This window comes from Chamaea fasciata, unplaced genomic scaffold (genome assembly GCF_029207755.1).
Source record: "Chamaea fasciata isolate MVZ Bird 193981 ecotype frontalis unplaced genomic scaffold, bChaFas1.0.hap1 SCAF_23, whole genome shotgun sequence".
Classification (NCBI taxonomy): domain Eukaryota; kingdom Metazoa; phylum Chordata; class Aves; order Passeriformes; family Sylviidae; genus Chamaea; species Chamaea fasciata.
Window position 1 is genome coordinate 5,582,492 of NW_027094108.1, and position 15,498 is coordinate 5,597,989.

At 52.8% G+C, this 15,498-nt stretch overlaps 1 protein-coding gene across 1 annotated transcript in view; it reads left to right on the forward strand.

Moving 5' to 3' along the window:
• The window catches only part of EPHA8 (EPH receptor A8), a 55,501-nt gene that overhangs the window by 17,563 nt on the left and 22,440 nt on the right, over nucleotides 1-15,498 (forward strand). The window contains exon 3 of the mRNA XM_066203263.1: nucleotides 6,029-6,692. Within this exon, the coding sequence (XP_066059360.1) occupies nucleotides 6,029-6,692 (664 nt within the window). The remainder of the gene's footprint in view (nucleotides 1-6,028; nucleotides 6,693-15,498) is intronic.

Consider the following 15,498-nt stretch of genomic DNA (forward strand, 5'->3'; position numbering starts at 1 on the left):
GCCAGGCCTACACACCAGGGGACTTTTTCTATCTGCAGCCCAACAACCAGTTCATGACTGGGATGAGCCTCATCTGTCGTGGAGCAGGGTCTCCCTTTGCCCCAAGCCCACTCTGTAAAACCTCATCCCCAGTCTGAGCTGTGCTGTGTCCTTGCTATTCCACCTCCCTTCGGGTTCATCTCTTCTTCTCAGAGCACCAAGAGGTACTGGGGCTCTCCCACGTGCCCAGGCCATGCCTCTGATCACCCTTACTTTGATGTCCTTGTTACATTTCTTGGGTTTCTCTTCCAAGCTGAAGCCTCTACCTGGATCCAGGATTACCAGCAAGTTACAACTCAAGCTGCGATGAAATTTTTTTTTTTTTTTTGGGGGGGGGAATAAAAAGTGTAGGAATGGAACATTGGAAGATAAAGATTTAGACTGGTAATTGAGATAAAAGCTCATCTCCCAGTGCTTGTTCAGTAAATGCTGGGTTATTGCTAATTCCCCAGATGCTGGTCACTACCAGGAGTTAATCACCTGCAGTGAAGCTCAGAGTAGTTAACTGCCTGACAAATCCCTCCTTAGCCACAGCAGTGACTGATTTCATGGGGATTATCTCCATTAAGGCCTCCCATCTAATGATTTATAGCTGCAATAACAGCCTTCTCTTCTTTCCCTCTCCCAGTGTCAGTGGTGTGAGGAGGTGCCATGGCACGCTGGGAAGGAAAGTGCTGGATGTCTCAGTGGCCACGGCAGCTTTGCTATGCCAGGCAGACCTGGCATCCCTCCTGGGAGATGTCCCAGGGCTGGGGACACTCATCTTGGCTCTGTAAGGATGGTGGGAGGCTGAGCTGCTGCCCCAGGGGGACACAGTCCCTCCTCTGCTCCTCCTCTGCTGTGTCACACAGTCCTTGGGAGACTTACAAGACCTTATTCAGCTGCCCAGATATCTGCTGTTTGCATCTCTTGCCTTTCATAATCTGGCAATTTTATTTTTTTTTTTTTTTTATAACTGGTGTTGACTTTAATTTAAAGCATTAGGCAAACTCCTGAGTGCAGATGCAATCACGCCATCCCCCAGCACGTGCGCTCACCACGTTAATTATGATGTCCTCATTTCCATCTCGCTGGGGGATCTTATCACACTGGTGGGGCTGAGCTGAGCTTTGGTTCGTAAACCCACTTCCACCTGTGAACCGAGAGCCAGCAGTGCCTGGGGTGTGCTCAGTGCCTGTGTTCTTGAACCAGTGGTGCCCAGTGTCACGGATGTCCCCTCCTGCCCCCTGAGCCTGGAGATAAGGTGAAGCACAAAAACCCTTCCACTCTCGGGGATTCCTGAAACAGATCCTTTCCTCCCCCTTCTGGTACCTCAAAGGGCCTACAGGAAGGTTGGAGAGGGACTTTTTGCAAGGTTAAGCAGCGATAGAATGGAGAGAATGGCTTTAAGCTGAAGGAGGGTATATTTGGATTGGATATTGGGAAAAAATTCTTCCCTGTGAAGGTGGTGAGGCCCTGGCACAGGGTGCCCAGAGAAGCTGTGGCTGCCGCATCCCTGGAATTGCCCAAGGCCAGGGCTTGGAGCAGCCTGGGATGATGGAAGGTGTCCCTGCCCATGGCAGGGGGTTGGAACAAGATGGTCACTTCTGACCCAACCCATTCTGGGATTCTGTGATCCCAAACACGCTCCTGGGACCTGGCAGGGCCTGTGGGACCTTGGTGGCCCTGTGACACATCGGGAAGATGAATCTGTGACCACGAGCTCAGCTGGCCTGCCTGCCCCATTCTTAGAGCACTTTCCCTGCAGGCCAAGTGTGGTGTTTCGGGCTGGTCTCAGACTGGGATCCCAAGGGACCCTGGACTGAACTGACAGTGCAGCTGCTGTGCAAGAAATCACCGCGTTTGAAAGAGTGATGGTGCAAATGCAAACTCTCCAAATTCACCCCCGGGGTGGAGGCGTGGCTGATAGCGACTGTTGCTGGTGCTTGGAGGTGGGCATTTATCTCCTGTTTATCTCGCTTATCTCCCAGTATCCTGGGAGGATGCTGCCAGCTCTGGCACTGCCACAGGCGTGCGAGGACACGGCAGCAGCGAGCTCCATCTCCTCTGCCAGATTTGGGAGAGAAGTGAATGTCTGGAGACCAAAACCTACCCGATGAGCTGGAGCCAAAGCATTTCAGAGTGCACAAAAACCTCATCTTTGCCTTGCCAGACCCTCGTGGAGAGCCCCGAGCTCCCAGGCAATGCCGAGGGGAGCTGGCTGTGCATGGCGGGGGACACCCCTGCTCACCCCCACCTCGAGCATCTCCTCCTCTCACAGCTCTGCCTCACTTCCCCCTCCTCCCGGGGAAACTCAGCGGGGGAAAGACAGGAGACAGATGTTGTGTTAATTTGTGCTCGATTAATTTCGACAGCGGCTTCCAGCCCCTCGGAGGCAGCGCGGCAGCCGGAGCACGGGCGGGTGTGGGAGCGAGGAGCTGCTCTGCTCGGCCAGCAGGGGCTGGGCTGCCACCACCCCTGTGTCCCCCGGCCAGGCAGCACGACAGTGTCCTGGCTGTCACAGCACCTCCCACGGGCTCGTCCCTGCGCTGGGGAAGCCGAGGGGTGCTGCCCTCATCCCCCCAGCCAAGCTCACCCATAGCCTTGGCCCCTTCCTGTCATTGTAGAGGCAGCCAGGCACCTCAGGGTGCTTTGGTAAAATATAGAAGGCTTCGAGCATCAGCTCTTTGTTATCTGAAATGTCTAAAAGGTATGAGTTCCTTCATACCTTTTCTCTACGGCAATCCCACATTGAGCTCCACACAGCTCTCAGGCTCTGTCCCTTTATGCCAGCAGCTGGTCTGTACACTCAGTGCCTCAACTCTCCTTCTTCTCTCTTCTTTCTGCAGTTCTGGCTCACTCTTACCTGTCCCTATCACAGCCACCTAACCCTGTCTGTCCCTTGTGCAAAGTCTTATACTTTCTGTTCCCTGCCCTCCTATCCCTTCCTCCTCACAGCATAGCCAGCAAACTGCAAATAACTCCAACTACCCCTCCTTACCAACCAACTCACTCTTTTATCACACCCATGGCTGTGCTGTTCCTACTCTTTGATAATTAACCCAGCCGCAGTATATTGGGGGCAGGATTGCCTTTAGCACTGTCTCTGTCTTCCCACAACTATCTCCTCACACCTTTCCACGTTGTCCACCAGGGCACTGCAGTGCAGGGCGTGTTCTCGGTGATCCCAGGACAAACCTGGGCATTTCTGGAATTCAGAAGACTTTTTTTTTTTTTTAATGCATCATAAGACATTTTTCTTCCCTGGCAATGGTTTGACTTTGACCCCCCCTTTGCCAGCATATTCCCTTTAAAACGAGCTTCTATTGTAGTTTGCACCTGGAGCTGCTGCCTTTTCCAGGTTGCTTTAAGCTCTTTAGGACAGAGCAGCAGAGTTTTCTCCTAAGTGCAGGAGAAAAGTGGAGATGCTGGAGAAAACTGGAGATGTAGATGACTGCAGTGACTGCTGTGATCACCCTCACACGAGCAGGAGGCACCACAACACCTCCCCAGGAGCAGCAGGGGAGGTCAGACCAGGAAGGACATTCCCATCTGAGAGGGGAGAAGGGAGTGGGGCTGTCCTACAGGTATCACCGAGACCTCTTTCCCGCATCTTGTGCTCTGGGGGTGTGCTGCCCTCTCCTAGCTGTGCCCTGTCCCTGCCCTGCTGGCAGTCACACAGCCAGGCTGGCACAGGGTGCCTGTCCCAGGGATCTGCATCCTTGCCAGCCCCCACAGCACTGGGGTGAGGGCTGCAGGCTCACCTTCCTCTGAGCTGAGCATCCTTCTCTCGGGACTGCTGTTGGTTTTGTGTCTAATGAAACACAAGTCACCACTCGCATAAGAAAACACCATTTCTGCCCTGTCAGAGCAAGCCTGGAGGTTTATTTTAATGTACTTATAATGCTGCCTAAAATATTTGTTTTCCTGTTCTGTGCAGCACGGCTGGGGATTTACTTGGCTCCCACAGACAGCTGGGTACACACAGGTGCCAGGGTGGGGACTGCTCCCTGCCAGCCTCCAGGCAGAGCCACGACCCTGGGAAGGTGCAGCGGGGGGATGCTGAGGCTGGGGTGAGGAAGGTGGGGATGATTTGGATGATTTGGAAGGCAGAGGAGCAGGAGTGCCAGTGCCTTCCCCAGTTTCTGCAGCACTGCATCTGAGGCTGTCCCTTACAGCTGGGCTTGGGCATGGGGGTGGGATTTCAAAGCCTAAGTTTGGGGAAAAGCCAGATGGTTTGAAGTTCTCCTCTGCTCCTCTTCCTCCTTCCCTTCTCTGCTAAGAATTCAGGGGTCCCAGGCCCATCCATGGGGATGTCATTGGAGTGCTGGGCTTGAGCAGAAATGTGAGTTGAAGAGGTGTTGGGAAGCTCCCAGTGCAGCGAAAGTCTGTGAATCCTGGTGAGGCCTTTGGTGAGAGTGGAGAGGAAGACACGAGGCAAGACTGAGCCCCCAGAGGGGTCGTGTAGCCCCCAGCAGCTAAGTTCTACTTGCCCCTCAAGTAGAACCTATGAGTACCTATGGAACTCATATCCAAAATATCCCTACTTCTTCTCACTTCTTATCACTTCAACCCATGTAGTATCTCTCCCTTGTGTGACACCCATGTCCCTGTCCCTCCAAACTCACCCAGACCACCCTCCATTGTAATCCTGCTGGCTGCAGCCTGCTTTTGCCAGTATCTCCTCCCCAGGTGCACCCTGCAGCCACAGATACATGGAATTTTCACCCCTGAGCTGTCAAGCCATGAACATCCCAGTTTCCAGAGCCAGCCCTGACCCAGCCTCTCAGCTGGGTTGGGCACTGAGGAGCCACACTGGCATCACCTTGCAGGGGAGAGGGGACCTCTGAGCCCCCATGGGTGCAATTTCTTGCTGGCAGTCCTGTGCTCAGTACATGCTTCCCCTTCACCCTCTGGATCCACCCTGGAACTCCTTCTCCAGGTGGAAAACTCCCAGTTTAGTTTGTGCATGGACAGTGGAGACCCAGGTGAGCACAAGGCAGGTGGTTCCTGCTGCTGCTGGAAAGGACAGGCTGAGCACCGAGAAAAGGGACTCACAGACATGACCTGGAGGGTTTGGAGCCCTCCCAAACACACACTGCCATCAGCTTCTGCCAGCACCTGGGCAGGTGTTGCTGTCTGCAGGCAGGGCTGCACCTCCCACAGTGCTACAGCCTGGTGTCACTACCTATCATGGTTTAGGGGAAATTTGGGAGGAAACCTCTCAAAGGGGTCCCTCTGGGAAGCAAACCCAAACAGCTGATTCCCCCAATCGGTCTGGGGAAAAAATCTCCTCAGAGAAAAGTGGAAAAAACTATTTATTTAACAAACAAAGTACCCACAAGCGTAAAAAATGGATAATACGAAACAATAAAACCTCTCTCCGCTCTGAAGAGAGATGAGAAATTGAGAAAGTCCTGCCATGGGTGTAGGTCAGCTCTCCCAGTCTCCATCAGTCCCTCCAGCACTGGAAAATCCTGTCCTGGGCCCTGGTGGGCTGCAGGTGTGAGCTCCTGGTGTCTCTCTGGGTTTGTCAGTCCAGAGCAGGTTTAAACAGTCACAAGAAAGAGAGAAAAAAACCAATCCAGGAAACTTCTCTCCCTCAGCTAGCTAAAAACTGACTAAAAGCACAGGAGATCTCTGTCCCGCTGTCTGTCTGTGCTGCAGACAGCACAGTCCAGGAGCAGAATGCAGAGCAGTGAGTGCAGTGTCTGAAAACAAACTGATTTTTTTTTCCCCCGCCTTTGCTCTCAGCACCAGTCTGAAAGGCGCAGAACACAATATCCAACACAAACAGAACAGAGGATTGGGGATACAAGAATCATACAGTCACCCCAGGACACTGCCCAATTAGTGCACCTAATGAGTGCTCCTCATTTCCCTTTGCCCTGTGGCAGCAGTGACCTCCCATGCGGATGCCGGAGCAGAGGCGTGGGAGATGGCACACGCCCCTGCATGCTCCCCCAGGGGTTGGGAACACCTGGAGTGACCCCTTTTCTCTGTCCCACAGTGGGATTCCATCAATGAAATGGATGAGTTCTTCAGCCCCATCCACACCTACCAGGTCTGCAACGTCATGACCCCCAACCAGAACAACTGGCTCCGGACCAACTGGGTGCAGCGGGACGGGGCGCGGCGGGTCTATGCAGAGATCAAATTCACCCTGAGGGACTGCAACAGCATGCCAGGCGTGCTGGGCACCTGCAAGGAGACCTTCAACCTCTACTACATGGAGTCTGACCGGGATTTGGGCACCAGCACCCGCGAGAGCCAGTTCCTGAAGATCGACACCATCGCGGCGGACGAGAGCTTCACCAACGTGGACCTGGGCGTGCGGCGCCTGAAACTGAACACGGAGGTGAGGGGTGTGGGGCCCCTGAGCAAGAGGGGCTTCTACCTGGCCTTCCAGGACATTGGTGCCTGCATTGCCATCGTCTCCGTGAGGGTCTACTACAAGAAGTGTCCGGCTACAGTGAGGAACTTGGCATCCTTCTCCGAGGCCGTGACCGGGGCGGACTCGTCCTCCTTGGTGGAAGTGCGGGGAGAGTGCGTGGGGCACTCAGAGGAGAGGGACACCCCCAAAATGTACTGCAGTGCCGAGGGAGAGTGGTTGGTGCCCATCGGGAAGTGCGTGTGCAGTGCTGGCTATGAGGAGCAGAGAGATTCCTGCATGGGTGAGTCCCTAATTCTTGCCTGCGGTGCCTGCCAGGGGAGGGGTGGCTGCGAGGGGCTCTTGCCTCTTTGGGGAAGGGCTGAAGGCAGAAGCTTGCTCACAGAAACTGGGACAGCCAGTCTCTGTGGAGGCCCAGGGCCGTCCATGCCTTTCCTGGCTGGCTTCATGCTTCCAAAATGTGTGGCTGGTACCACTGACAGTGTCCCTATGGCTCTGGCAGGTCCTGGTGCACAGGGCATGGCTTTGGGATGGGGACTGGCTGCCATCAGGACAGGGGCTGCTCTGTCTCCATCTGTCTGTACTGTGGATCAGTGGCCCAGAGGTCCCAGCTCAGTGCCCCCAGCAGCTCTGACTGCTGCTGAGATCTCTGATGTGCTCCAGCAAAGGCATTGCTCGGCCTCTCCAAAACACCCACCGCTGAAAAGGGGGGTTTAAAAGGGAGGAAAGCAAAAAGGGAGACACTGAGCTTTCATGGAACAAGGTCACTGCATCCATCCCTCACCTCCAGGGGTGTGGGGAGCCTTCCCAGGGGCCCCCAGTGCCACTGGGCAGCCTCGAGCTGCCAACTGAACAAACTGTGATAAGGAAGTGGGGTGACCAGCAGCCGGCACGGGGATGTGTGTACAGTGTGTATACAGAGCACGGGCTCCCCAGGAGAGCCCTCCACACGGATTTGTTTGCTCTCTGTTTCTTCACGGGATGTGTTGGGGGGGAGCAGCACAAATACGAGTGGCAGGGCCTTTGTTTGAGTTTCGTGGCAATGTTGAGTGGAGGGTTTGTCTTAGGGAGACTTGACTCAAGGTTAGGACGTCCGACAGCAGGCTGGGATGGATCCAGGGGCTGCTGGGACCCACACTGGCTCCTGCAGGTCTCCAGCTACAGAGTGGGAACGATGGGCAGAATAAATGCTTTTATCTGAAACTCCTCCTGTTCGTCACAGTCGATTTGAAAGTTGTCCTGGGATAGATATCATAACTCAGGAAAGGTCTTCCATCATGTTAGAGTGGGTGCAAAATGTTTGTGGAGTCAGGCATGTGCTACTGCAGGAGAGGGCACTGGCATGGGCCTCCTGGCTGGCTGTGCCAGCACCACCACTGCAAGGAGCTGCAAGTTGGCTCAGACAGGCCAAAGAGCCCTTGTCTGTATTCCCCTCCATCAGTCCTGTACTGCACACTCTGCCCAGGACATCTCCACCCCAAGGCAGGAGGATGGGCGAGGCTGTGGCAGTGGTGCTGGGCTCTGCCTGCCTCATTTTCATGTGATTCCTTGGATAGGTTTGCTCTCTCCTGGCAGTGCAGCTGTGACAGAGCCCCTTCTCTGCCCTCCTGCCCATTTCTGGTGGGATTGCTCCTACCACAGGCATGGCACAGGAGGGAGCTGGATGATCTTTGAGGTCCCTTCCAAATCAAACCATTCCGGGACTCTGGAATTCTAAGGCTGGAGGTGGGATTCTAAGTGATCCTGTGACTCTGAGACCTGCTGATTTTTCTGTGGCAGCATCATGCAGATCTCCAGTTTGGGATGCAGCCAGGCTGTACAATTGTGGTTCCAGTTTTCCCAGCACGTGGCCCCACAGATGGACCCAGACCCAGCAAAGTCACTGGTAAAAACTCTCCAAACCTTGTGACATCAGAAACAGGACAGAAATGTCACTGGTTTTTCTCTGACCTCAGTGCTGTCTCACCCTCATCCCTCCCCTGTTCCGTTTTTCTGGCTCCAGCACAGTTTGGTGACCTGACATCGAGTGCACAGGGGCAGCACCACCTTTCCTGCATCTCCTTTGGTGGGGCAGCAGGACATATATTTGCACATGAAGGCAAACAGATGCAAATCTCTAATCTTGTGCCTGATTGGGGCAGAGTTCATTTTTCAGGCTGAAAAGTGCCTTTCAGGGATGATTTATAAGCCCAGGGGATCTGTTGGAGTTGGAAATTAGCCGTTTTAATTGTCAGGCGGACAAAAGCAGGATTCCAGTGGCTGTCGCCCCAGCAATTTTTCATTCTCGGTCACAGGGATGAGATGATATAAATCACTCCTTGTGGCCCTAATAATCTTTCTATAAATATCAGGGAAATTCATTTTTTTGCTTGGGGAGAGGAGGTGTGGAGGGGGGGAAATTAGAGAAGATACTTTGCCTCTATGGCAGTGTTTAAAATATGATTCCAAATTAATTTCCTTCTGCCTTTCACAGCCGGACGCCTTATTTGTCAAAGCTAAAGATATTTGAACAGTGGAGGTTTCTCCCCCTCCTTTCTAACATTCATTTTTCTAAAGGCCTGCCAGAGTGTTGGAAGACAGCTCAGAAAACCAGACCATAGCCTGAGCTCTTCCTGGCCCTTCAGAGAAGAAGTGAGGCAGTGCCACAGACCTGGGAAGGAAAGGGTGAGGTGGGACCTGGTGAAAGACCTGTAGGAACTTCAGGAACTTCTTTGCCTCTCATCCCCATTACAGAGCTGTAGAGTCCCAGTCTGGTTTGGGTTGAAAGAGATCTTAACATCTATCCTACTCCACCCTCTGCCATGGGCAGGGACACCTTCCACTTGATAAGTTGCTCCCAGCCCTGTCTAACCTGGCCTTGGACACTTGCAGGGATGGGGCTTTGCTGTCATCCATCATGTTGGATCCTTCCCTGCCCTTTTCTGGGGCAGGAGGGTGGTGGCTGAGGTCTCTGACTCCTGCACTCCTCCCAGCAGGACCCACACATTTTGCTTTGCTTTGATATCCTGCTGTTTGCCATAAGGAAGTGAGGGGCAGTTTCCATGGGGTTGAGGGGTCTGAGCCGAGGGGCACTGGGATCAGGACCATCTGAGGATGCCAGCTGGCATCAAATGTGTCACAGCCCCCACACACCAGACATTTGTCCCCATTTTTATCCGTGCCTAATGCCTCTGCTGGATTCCTCTCCCGAGAACCCCCTTCTCCAGCTGGGACTGGGCACATGTGCTACAGTTACTGGGCAGAGTGGGATTTGAGCCCGAATTCCTACATCTGTTGATGGCATCCTGGGGTCTGCCAGCTCCTGACATTCCCAGCATTTAGCCCCACAGCATCTTGTGCCACAGCCACCCCAAGGATAAACCCCCTCCTGGCACAGCACAGCCCACTTGTTTTTCCCTCTGTTTTCAAGGTTCTGAAGGACTTTTCTTCCTTCCCCCCCTCACCCACAGCCTCGGACTGCTTCTTTCCTCCTTGAAATGCAACAGTCCACACATGACACATTAACATCTCTTACACACAGCAAATAGCAACTGCTCTGCCTAAACAGCAGAACAAGCAAGAGCAGGAGGGAAAAGGATCTGTCCCGGCAATTTATCAGATAAGGAGACAATCAGCATAATTCACCTTATTGATATGCAGCTGCCGTGCAGGACAAATAGAGACCCATTTCAGTAAGGTCAGTGCAATTAGAGGGATGGGAAAGGGGAGCCTGGTTGTGCTTCTGTGGGCAGGGAAGGGCACAAAATCCACCTCCCCAAAGGCTGAGTGGGTCCCAAAGGACACGAGTACCCCGTCCTGTGTGTGGAAGGATGGAGAGCTGGACATGGAGGCTCAGGCAGGTGGGGACAGTGGCTCTTCATCCACATCCCTCCTACCAGCCCTGCTCAGCCCCTCTTTGGGGAGGGCTGCCAGGCTCCTGAGCCACCAGGACCTTGGCTTTTGGTGGTGGTCCTTGGTGGATAGACCTTGGTCCTTGGACCATGTAAATCCATGGTCCTTTCATCAGGGTCCTCCCATTTGAGTCAAGTCTGAATTATTTTTTGGGCTGCATCTCTCACCAGCTATCAATGAGCAAAAGTTCAAAATCTGTGCAGCTGCTCACAGGTTGTACACGCAGAGGGTTTGGAGCATCAGCAGCAGTGCCATGGCTGTGGGTCATGGTGCTGCTCACTGGGAGTTGACACAAACCCATCCAGCACCCAGCCATGGGGGACCCTCAGGAGCACAGAATCTCCCAGGGAGGGTTTTTGTTAATAAACAAGTGGAAAATAGGGCAGAACCTCTTCCCTGTTGTCAGAGAGGGTGGATGAGCCTTTGGCAGAAATGCCACTCCCAAAGAGTGTCCCAAAGGATATCAAAGATATCCTTTGTTGAATGTCTGGCTTTCAGGAGCCATTCAGACATTTCTGAAGTTTGGGAACTTATCCTCTGGGTGTTCTGGTTGCTCTGGTTTCCCTCTGCTGTTCTGGGGACCTTCAGTCTGGATGTTCCCTTTAGATGGAAAACTGTGATGAGGCAGCAGGAACTGAGCAGTTCCTGATTCCTGCTCCAGCAGCCCATTTGCACAGGAGGATGGGTGTTTGTAGCCTGAGTGAGAACAGCCACCAAACACAGATCTGCTGTGTGTGGCTGAACGAGGATCTGACCCTGGGTTAGACTTCGCCCAGCTCTGCTTCAACAAGAAAATGGCTTTTTTCCTCTGGACAAGAGAAGAGTGGGACACTGCCACTGCTGGGACCCTTTCCCCTCCAGCCTCCAAAATGAAGGAGAGGTGGGAATTGGCCAAGGACTGCTGCGCTCTCTCGTGCCTCCTGTGGGACACAGCTGGTGGAAATGGATCTGGAGAGTCTGGTTAGCAATCTGGAAGCCAGTTAATTTTTTCCAGTTGGTGGGATTCATGCTGATGAACCAATCAGCAGATTTAATGTACCTTAAACCTTCCTCGTGGGCAACTTTAATTGAGCAATTAAAGCACCACGGCATTGCTAATTAAGAGGAGAAAATACCCAGCCTGGTAATTATGTGCTTGTGAATACAGTTTTGTATCCATGGGCATTTATGAAGAAAGTCCCACAGCTGGTGGGGCAAGGGGGGAGCAGAGCTGTGTGAGGGGAGGGGAAACCCCATCAGCTGCACCCCACATCCTGGGCTGGGGGCAAAGCCTGGCACAGGGGCAGGGAAAACCTGGAAACACCTGGGGAGAAACATCCCAGGTGAAGGCACTGGATGGGGCTTGGAGCAGCCTGGTCTAGTGGAAGGTGTCCCCGCCATAGGTGGAATGAGATGGGCTTTAAGATCCCTTCCAATCCCAAACCATTTGTTGATTCCATGATCCGGTGAGAATACCCTGTTACTGCAGCTCCCAGCAAACATCCTGCGAGACGTTTCAGTTTTCTTGGTGTGGGTTTCAAGAGGAATTTTTGTGCAAGTCCCAGCAGGGACATGGCAGGCCCAAGCCACAGCCTTACCTGCTTGCAGCATCCCCTGCCTGCTGTCCAGGCTGTGCCACTCAGAGTTGGTGGCACCAATGCCCTGTGTGTCCCTTGGGTGTTCCAAGCCAAAGCTTCCAAGGGCAGGAGCACAAACAGTTCCAAAGTGGTGCTGTGGGAGTTGTGCAAAAGTCCTTTCTGTGATAACAGACAAGGGAATAAGAAAAAAAAAAAAAGGTTGGTGATTTACAAGATTTTCACTGCGGTTTGCAAGGCCCATCAGCTGCTCTGTAAAATACAGGAAATACTGGATGGTGAGATCGTGTCACCTCCAGGTTATCCCAAAGCTCTGCATCCTCCCATGCAAAAAAAGAAAGAAAAAACCAGTTTGTCTTCCAAGATACATGAGCTGTAACTATTTAGGAACACAGAATCACAGAATGGTTTGGGCTGGAAGGGACCTTAAAGCCCATCTAGTCCCACCCCCTGCCATGGGCAGGGACACCTTCCACTATCCCAGGTTGCTCCAAGCCCTGTCCAGCCTGGCCTTGGACACTTCCAGGGATCCAGGGGCAGCCACAGCTTCTCTGGGCACCCTGTGCCAGGGCCTCCCCACCCTCACAGGGAAGGATTTTTCCCAATTTTCAGTCTAAATCTGCTCTCCTTCCTTTTTCATTAGGAGAGACTTCTTCCCCTAGAGGCTTGTCAAGCCTTGGGGTGGGATCCTGGGGTTCACACTTGTCTCATACCAGGACCTCCAGCTCACTGTCACAGGCCTGGCTGCCAGGCTTGGACCTCAGGGTGCTGAGGGGTGTGTGTGGCTATTTCAGCCCAGTGAGATCTCTGGAGAAGGCAGGAGGCAGCACAGGGTGATCCCAGCACCTCCAGCATCACTCCCTCCTCTAAAATCCAATGGTTAATTGCATTTGCTTGGAGAACAAAACAAAGCAGAACCCCAGCACCTAAACCCATTTATTTATTTCTCTGCTAAGGAACAAAGAAAAAGGATGGAGATGCCTGCAGAGCACCACCGTGTCTCACCAACACAACAATGTGGGGTTTGTCCTTGGCTGAATATTTTGTGTGCCACTTTTCCTCTGAGCTTCCTGTGTTTTGGCGCTGACAGAAAGGAAGGGTGAGAATGACAGCAAGCTGGAGTTCAGGGTAGTGATGGGGATTAATCCAAAATTTATTTGTGCTTAGCAGGTCTCTGTGGCCCTCTGAGAAGTGGTGAAGAGCAGCTGAGCTGTGATGGATAAAGACATGCTCCAGTTTGGGAATGTGGGGGGTTTTGTGAGTTTTTTTGATGGGTTTTGTTTGTTTGTTTGTTTGTTTATTTGTTTTTGGGGTTTCTTTTTTGTTCATTTGTTGGGTTTTTGTTTTGGGGGGGGGGGTTGTTTCGTTTTTTGGGTTGTTTTCGGTGGGTTTTTTTGGGGGGGGGTTGTTTTGGTTTGGTTTTTTTGTGGGGTTTTTTTTTTAGGGTTTTCTTGTGTGGGATTTTGTTCGTTTGTTTGTTTGTTTTTGTTAGGGGATTTTTGTTTTGAACTGTTCCAACAAAACTTGGCTTCCTTTGCATGGTGATCACAGGTTGTTGCTCTGGATTTCCAGTGTGCAGGTGCCTGGGAAGCTGTTGTTGGAGAGTTTAGACACAGACCACAAGAAAGAGCTGGAATTTTGCACCAGTCCTTACACTGGGGGTGGTGTAACACACTGAGGGGCAGGGATCTCAACTTCCCCACCAGCACACTCTGAAGCTTGGTGAGGTTGCCTCGCATGGAGAAGATTTTCCTCATCCCACAGAGCAGCAGGGTCCTGCCAGAAACTTGTTCTGCCCTTGGCAGGAGCTCCAGATGCCACTCATGTCACTGTTTGTGTGAGGGCTCCTTCCCCTGCTGAAAACTAGCTGCTGCTGCTGACACTTCTCCAAGGAGGAGAAAGGGATCCAAAGGCTGGTGGAGCTCAGCTGTGCTGGCCCTGGGGTGTCTGGGCACCCTCATTTTACAGCCCAGCCCCCTGTGCACATCCACAGCCATATGGATGTGCTGAGAGGGCTCACACTTCCCCCCAAAACTGCATTCCAGCTCCTGCCAGGGATGGATGAAGTTCTTGGTGTTCTGAGCGTCCTTTCCTCTTTCATGGGACGCACACAACAGGGACACAGAGTTACCTCCAGCACTGTCACCTTCAGGGGTCCCACCCTTTCCTCCAGACTCTGTCTTTTGGGTTTGGTAAAATCTGTGGGTTTTGTTTTTTTGGGTTTTTTGGTTTTTTTCAGAAGCTTTGGATACTTCTGTCTAAAACTCTTTGAAAAGACTGAGTTTAGGAAACAGCTTTTTTTCTAATTTTGGCACTAGGCTGCCTGTTTCCATCCTGCTCCAGCAAGCTGTGGCGTTTCCCTGGATAAGCTCTATAAAAAAGCCTTTGCTCTGAGCGTGCCAGGCTGTGTCACCTACACAAGTCTGCACAGCATCACCTCCACTCCCACAGAAGGAAGTCTGCACCAGGCAGCAGAGCAGCACTCGGAGCCAACTGGGATTTGGGTGTTTCCTGCTTTTATTTTTTCTTTTTTTTCACGAAGTGGGTAAGAGCAGAAGTCGGGTGTGTGTCCAGCAGTACTGAAATCAGGCTGGATGGGGATGTGAGCAACCTGCTCTAGTGGAAGGTGTCCCTGCCCAGGGCATAGGAGGGAGTTGGATGATCTTTGAGATCCCTTCCAAACCAAACCATTCTGGGACTCTGGAATTCTAAGGCTGGAGGTGGGATTCTAAGGGATTCTGTGACTCCGAGACCTGCTGATTTTTCTGTGGCAGCATCATGCAGATCTCCAGTTTGGGATGCAGCCAGGCTGTACAACTGTGGTTCCAGTTTTCCCAGCACTCCAAGTGGAATTACTCCACTTGGAAAGGCAGGGCCCTCCTAAATACAGCTTGTCCTGGTGGCAGTGAAATCTGGGTGTTACCAAGGAGGATGCAGGGTGTTCTTTGCTGTGTGTGCCGTTTGCTGGGAGCCCCAAGCACAGGGTCCTGCTGGCTTTGCAAAGCCTTCATGGGTAAAAAACTCCTCCTGTTCCCCCCTCTAAAAGACTCAGGGGTGCAATGGGCTGTGAAGTGGGTTAATTGTGGGAAAAAGGGCCCAGAAGTGGGGAAGTGCTATGAGGTGGAGTCTGGGGTGACAGGAGGCAAGTTCAGGGCTGTGCAGTGCTGTGATGGGTTGTATTGGGGGTGGGAAGGGCTGTGAACTGTCCAAAGGGGCTGCAAGGTGGCAGTGGGGCTGTGGACAGGCTGATGTGGTGCTCAGGGGACAGAGGTGACCAGGGCTGAGGCAGTGGGGGGACAAGCAGCACAAGGAGGGTGTGTCAGCACCAGCAGAACTGTGGGGTGTGGCATGACCTCAGGACCAGGAGATTTCTGAGAGCACCAGCCCAGCCAGGCCCCCAAACTCCCTCCAGGCCACTGAACAGCCCAGAGCCTGGGCTGACCTGGGATTGCAGGGCAAGGGGAGCACAGCCCTGCTGAAACAGAAGATTTTGGGCAATGAGGCAAACGTCTCATTTTAAGACATGACTGAGAATAACCTGCTTCTGTTTCAATGTCTGTGTCATATGGGAGCTGAGATTTGAGGCATCATGCTGAAACTGGATTGTGAGGAGGCTGGGATTTT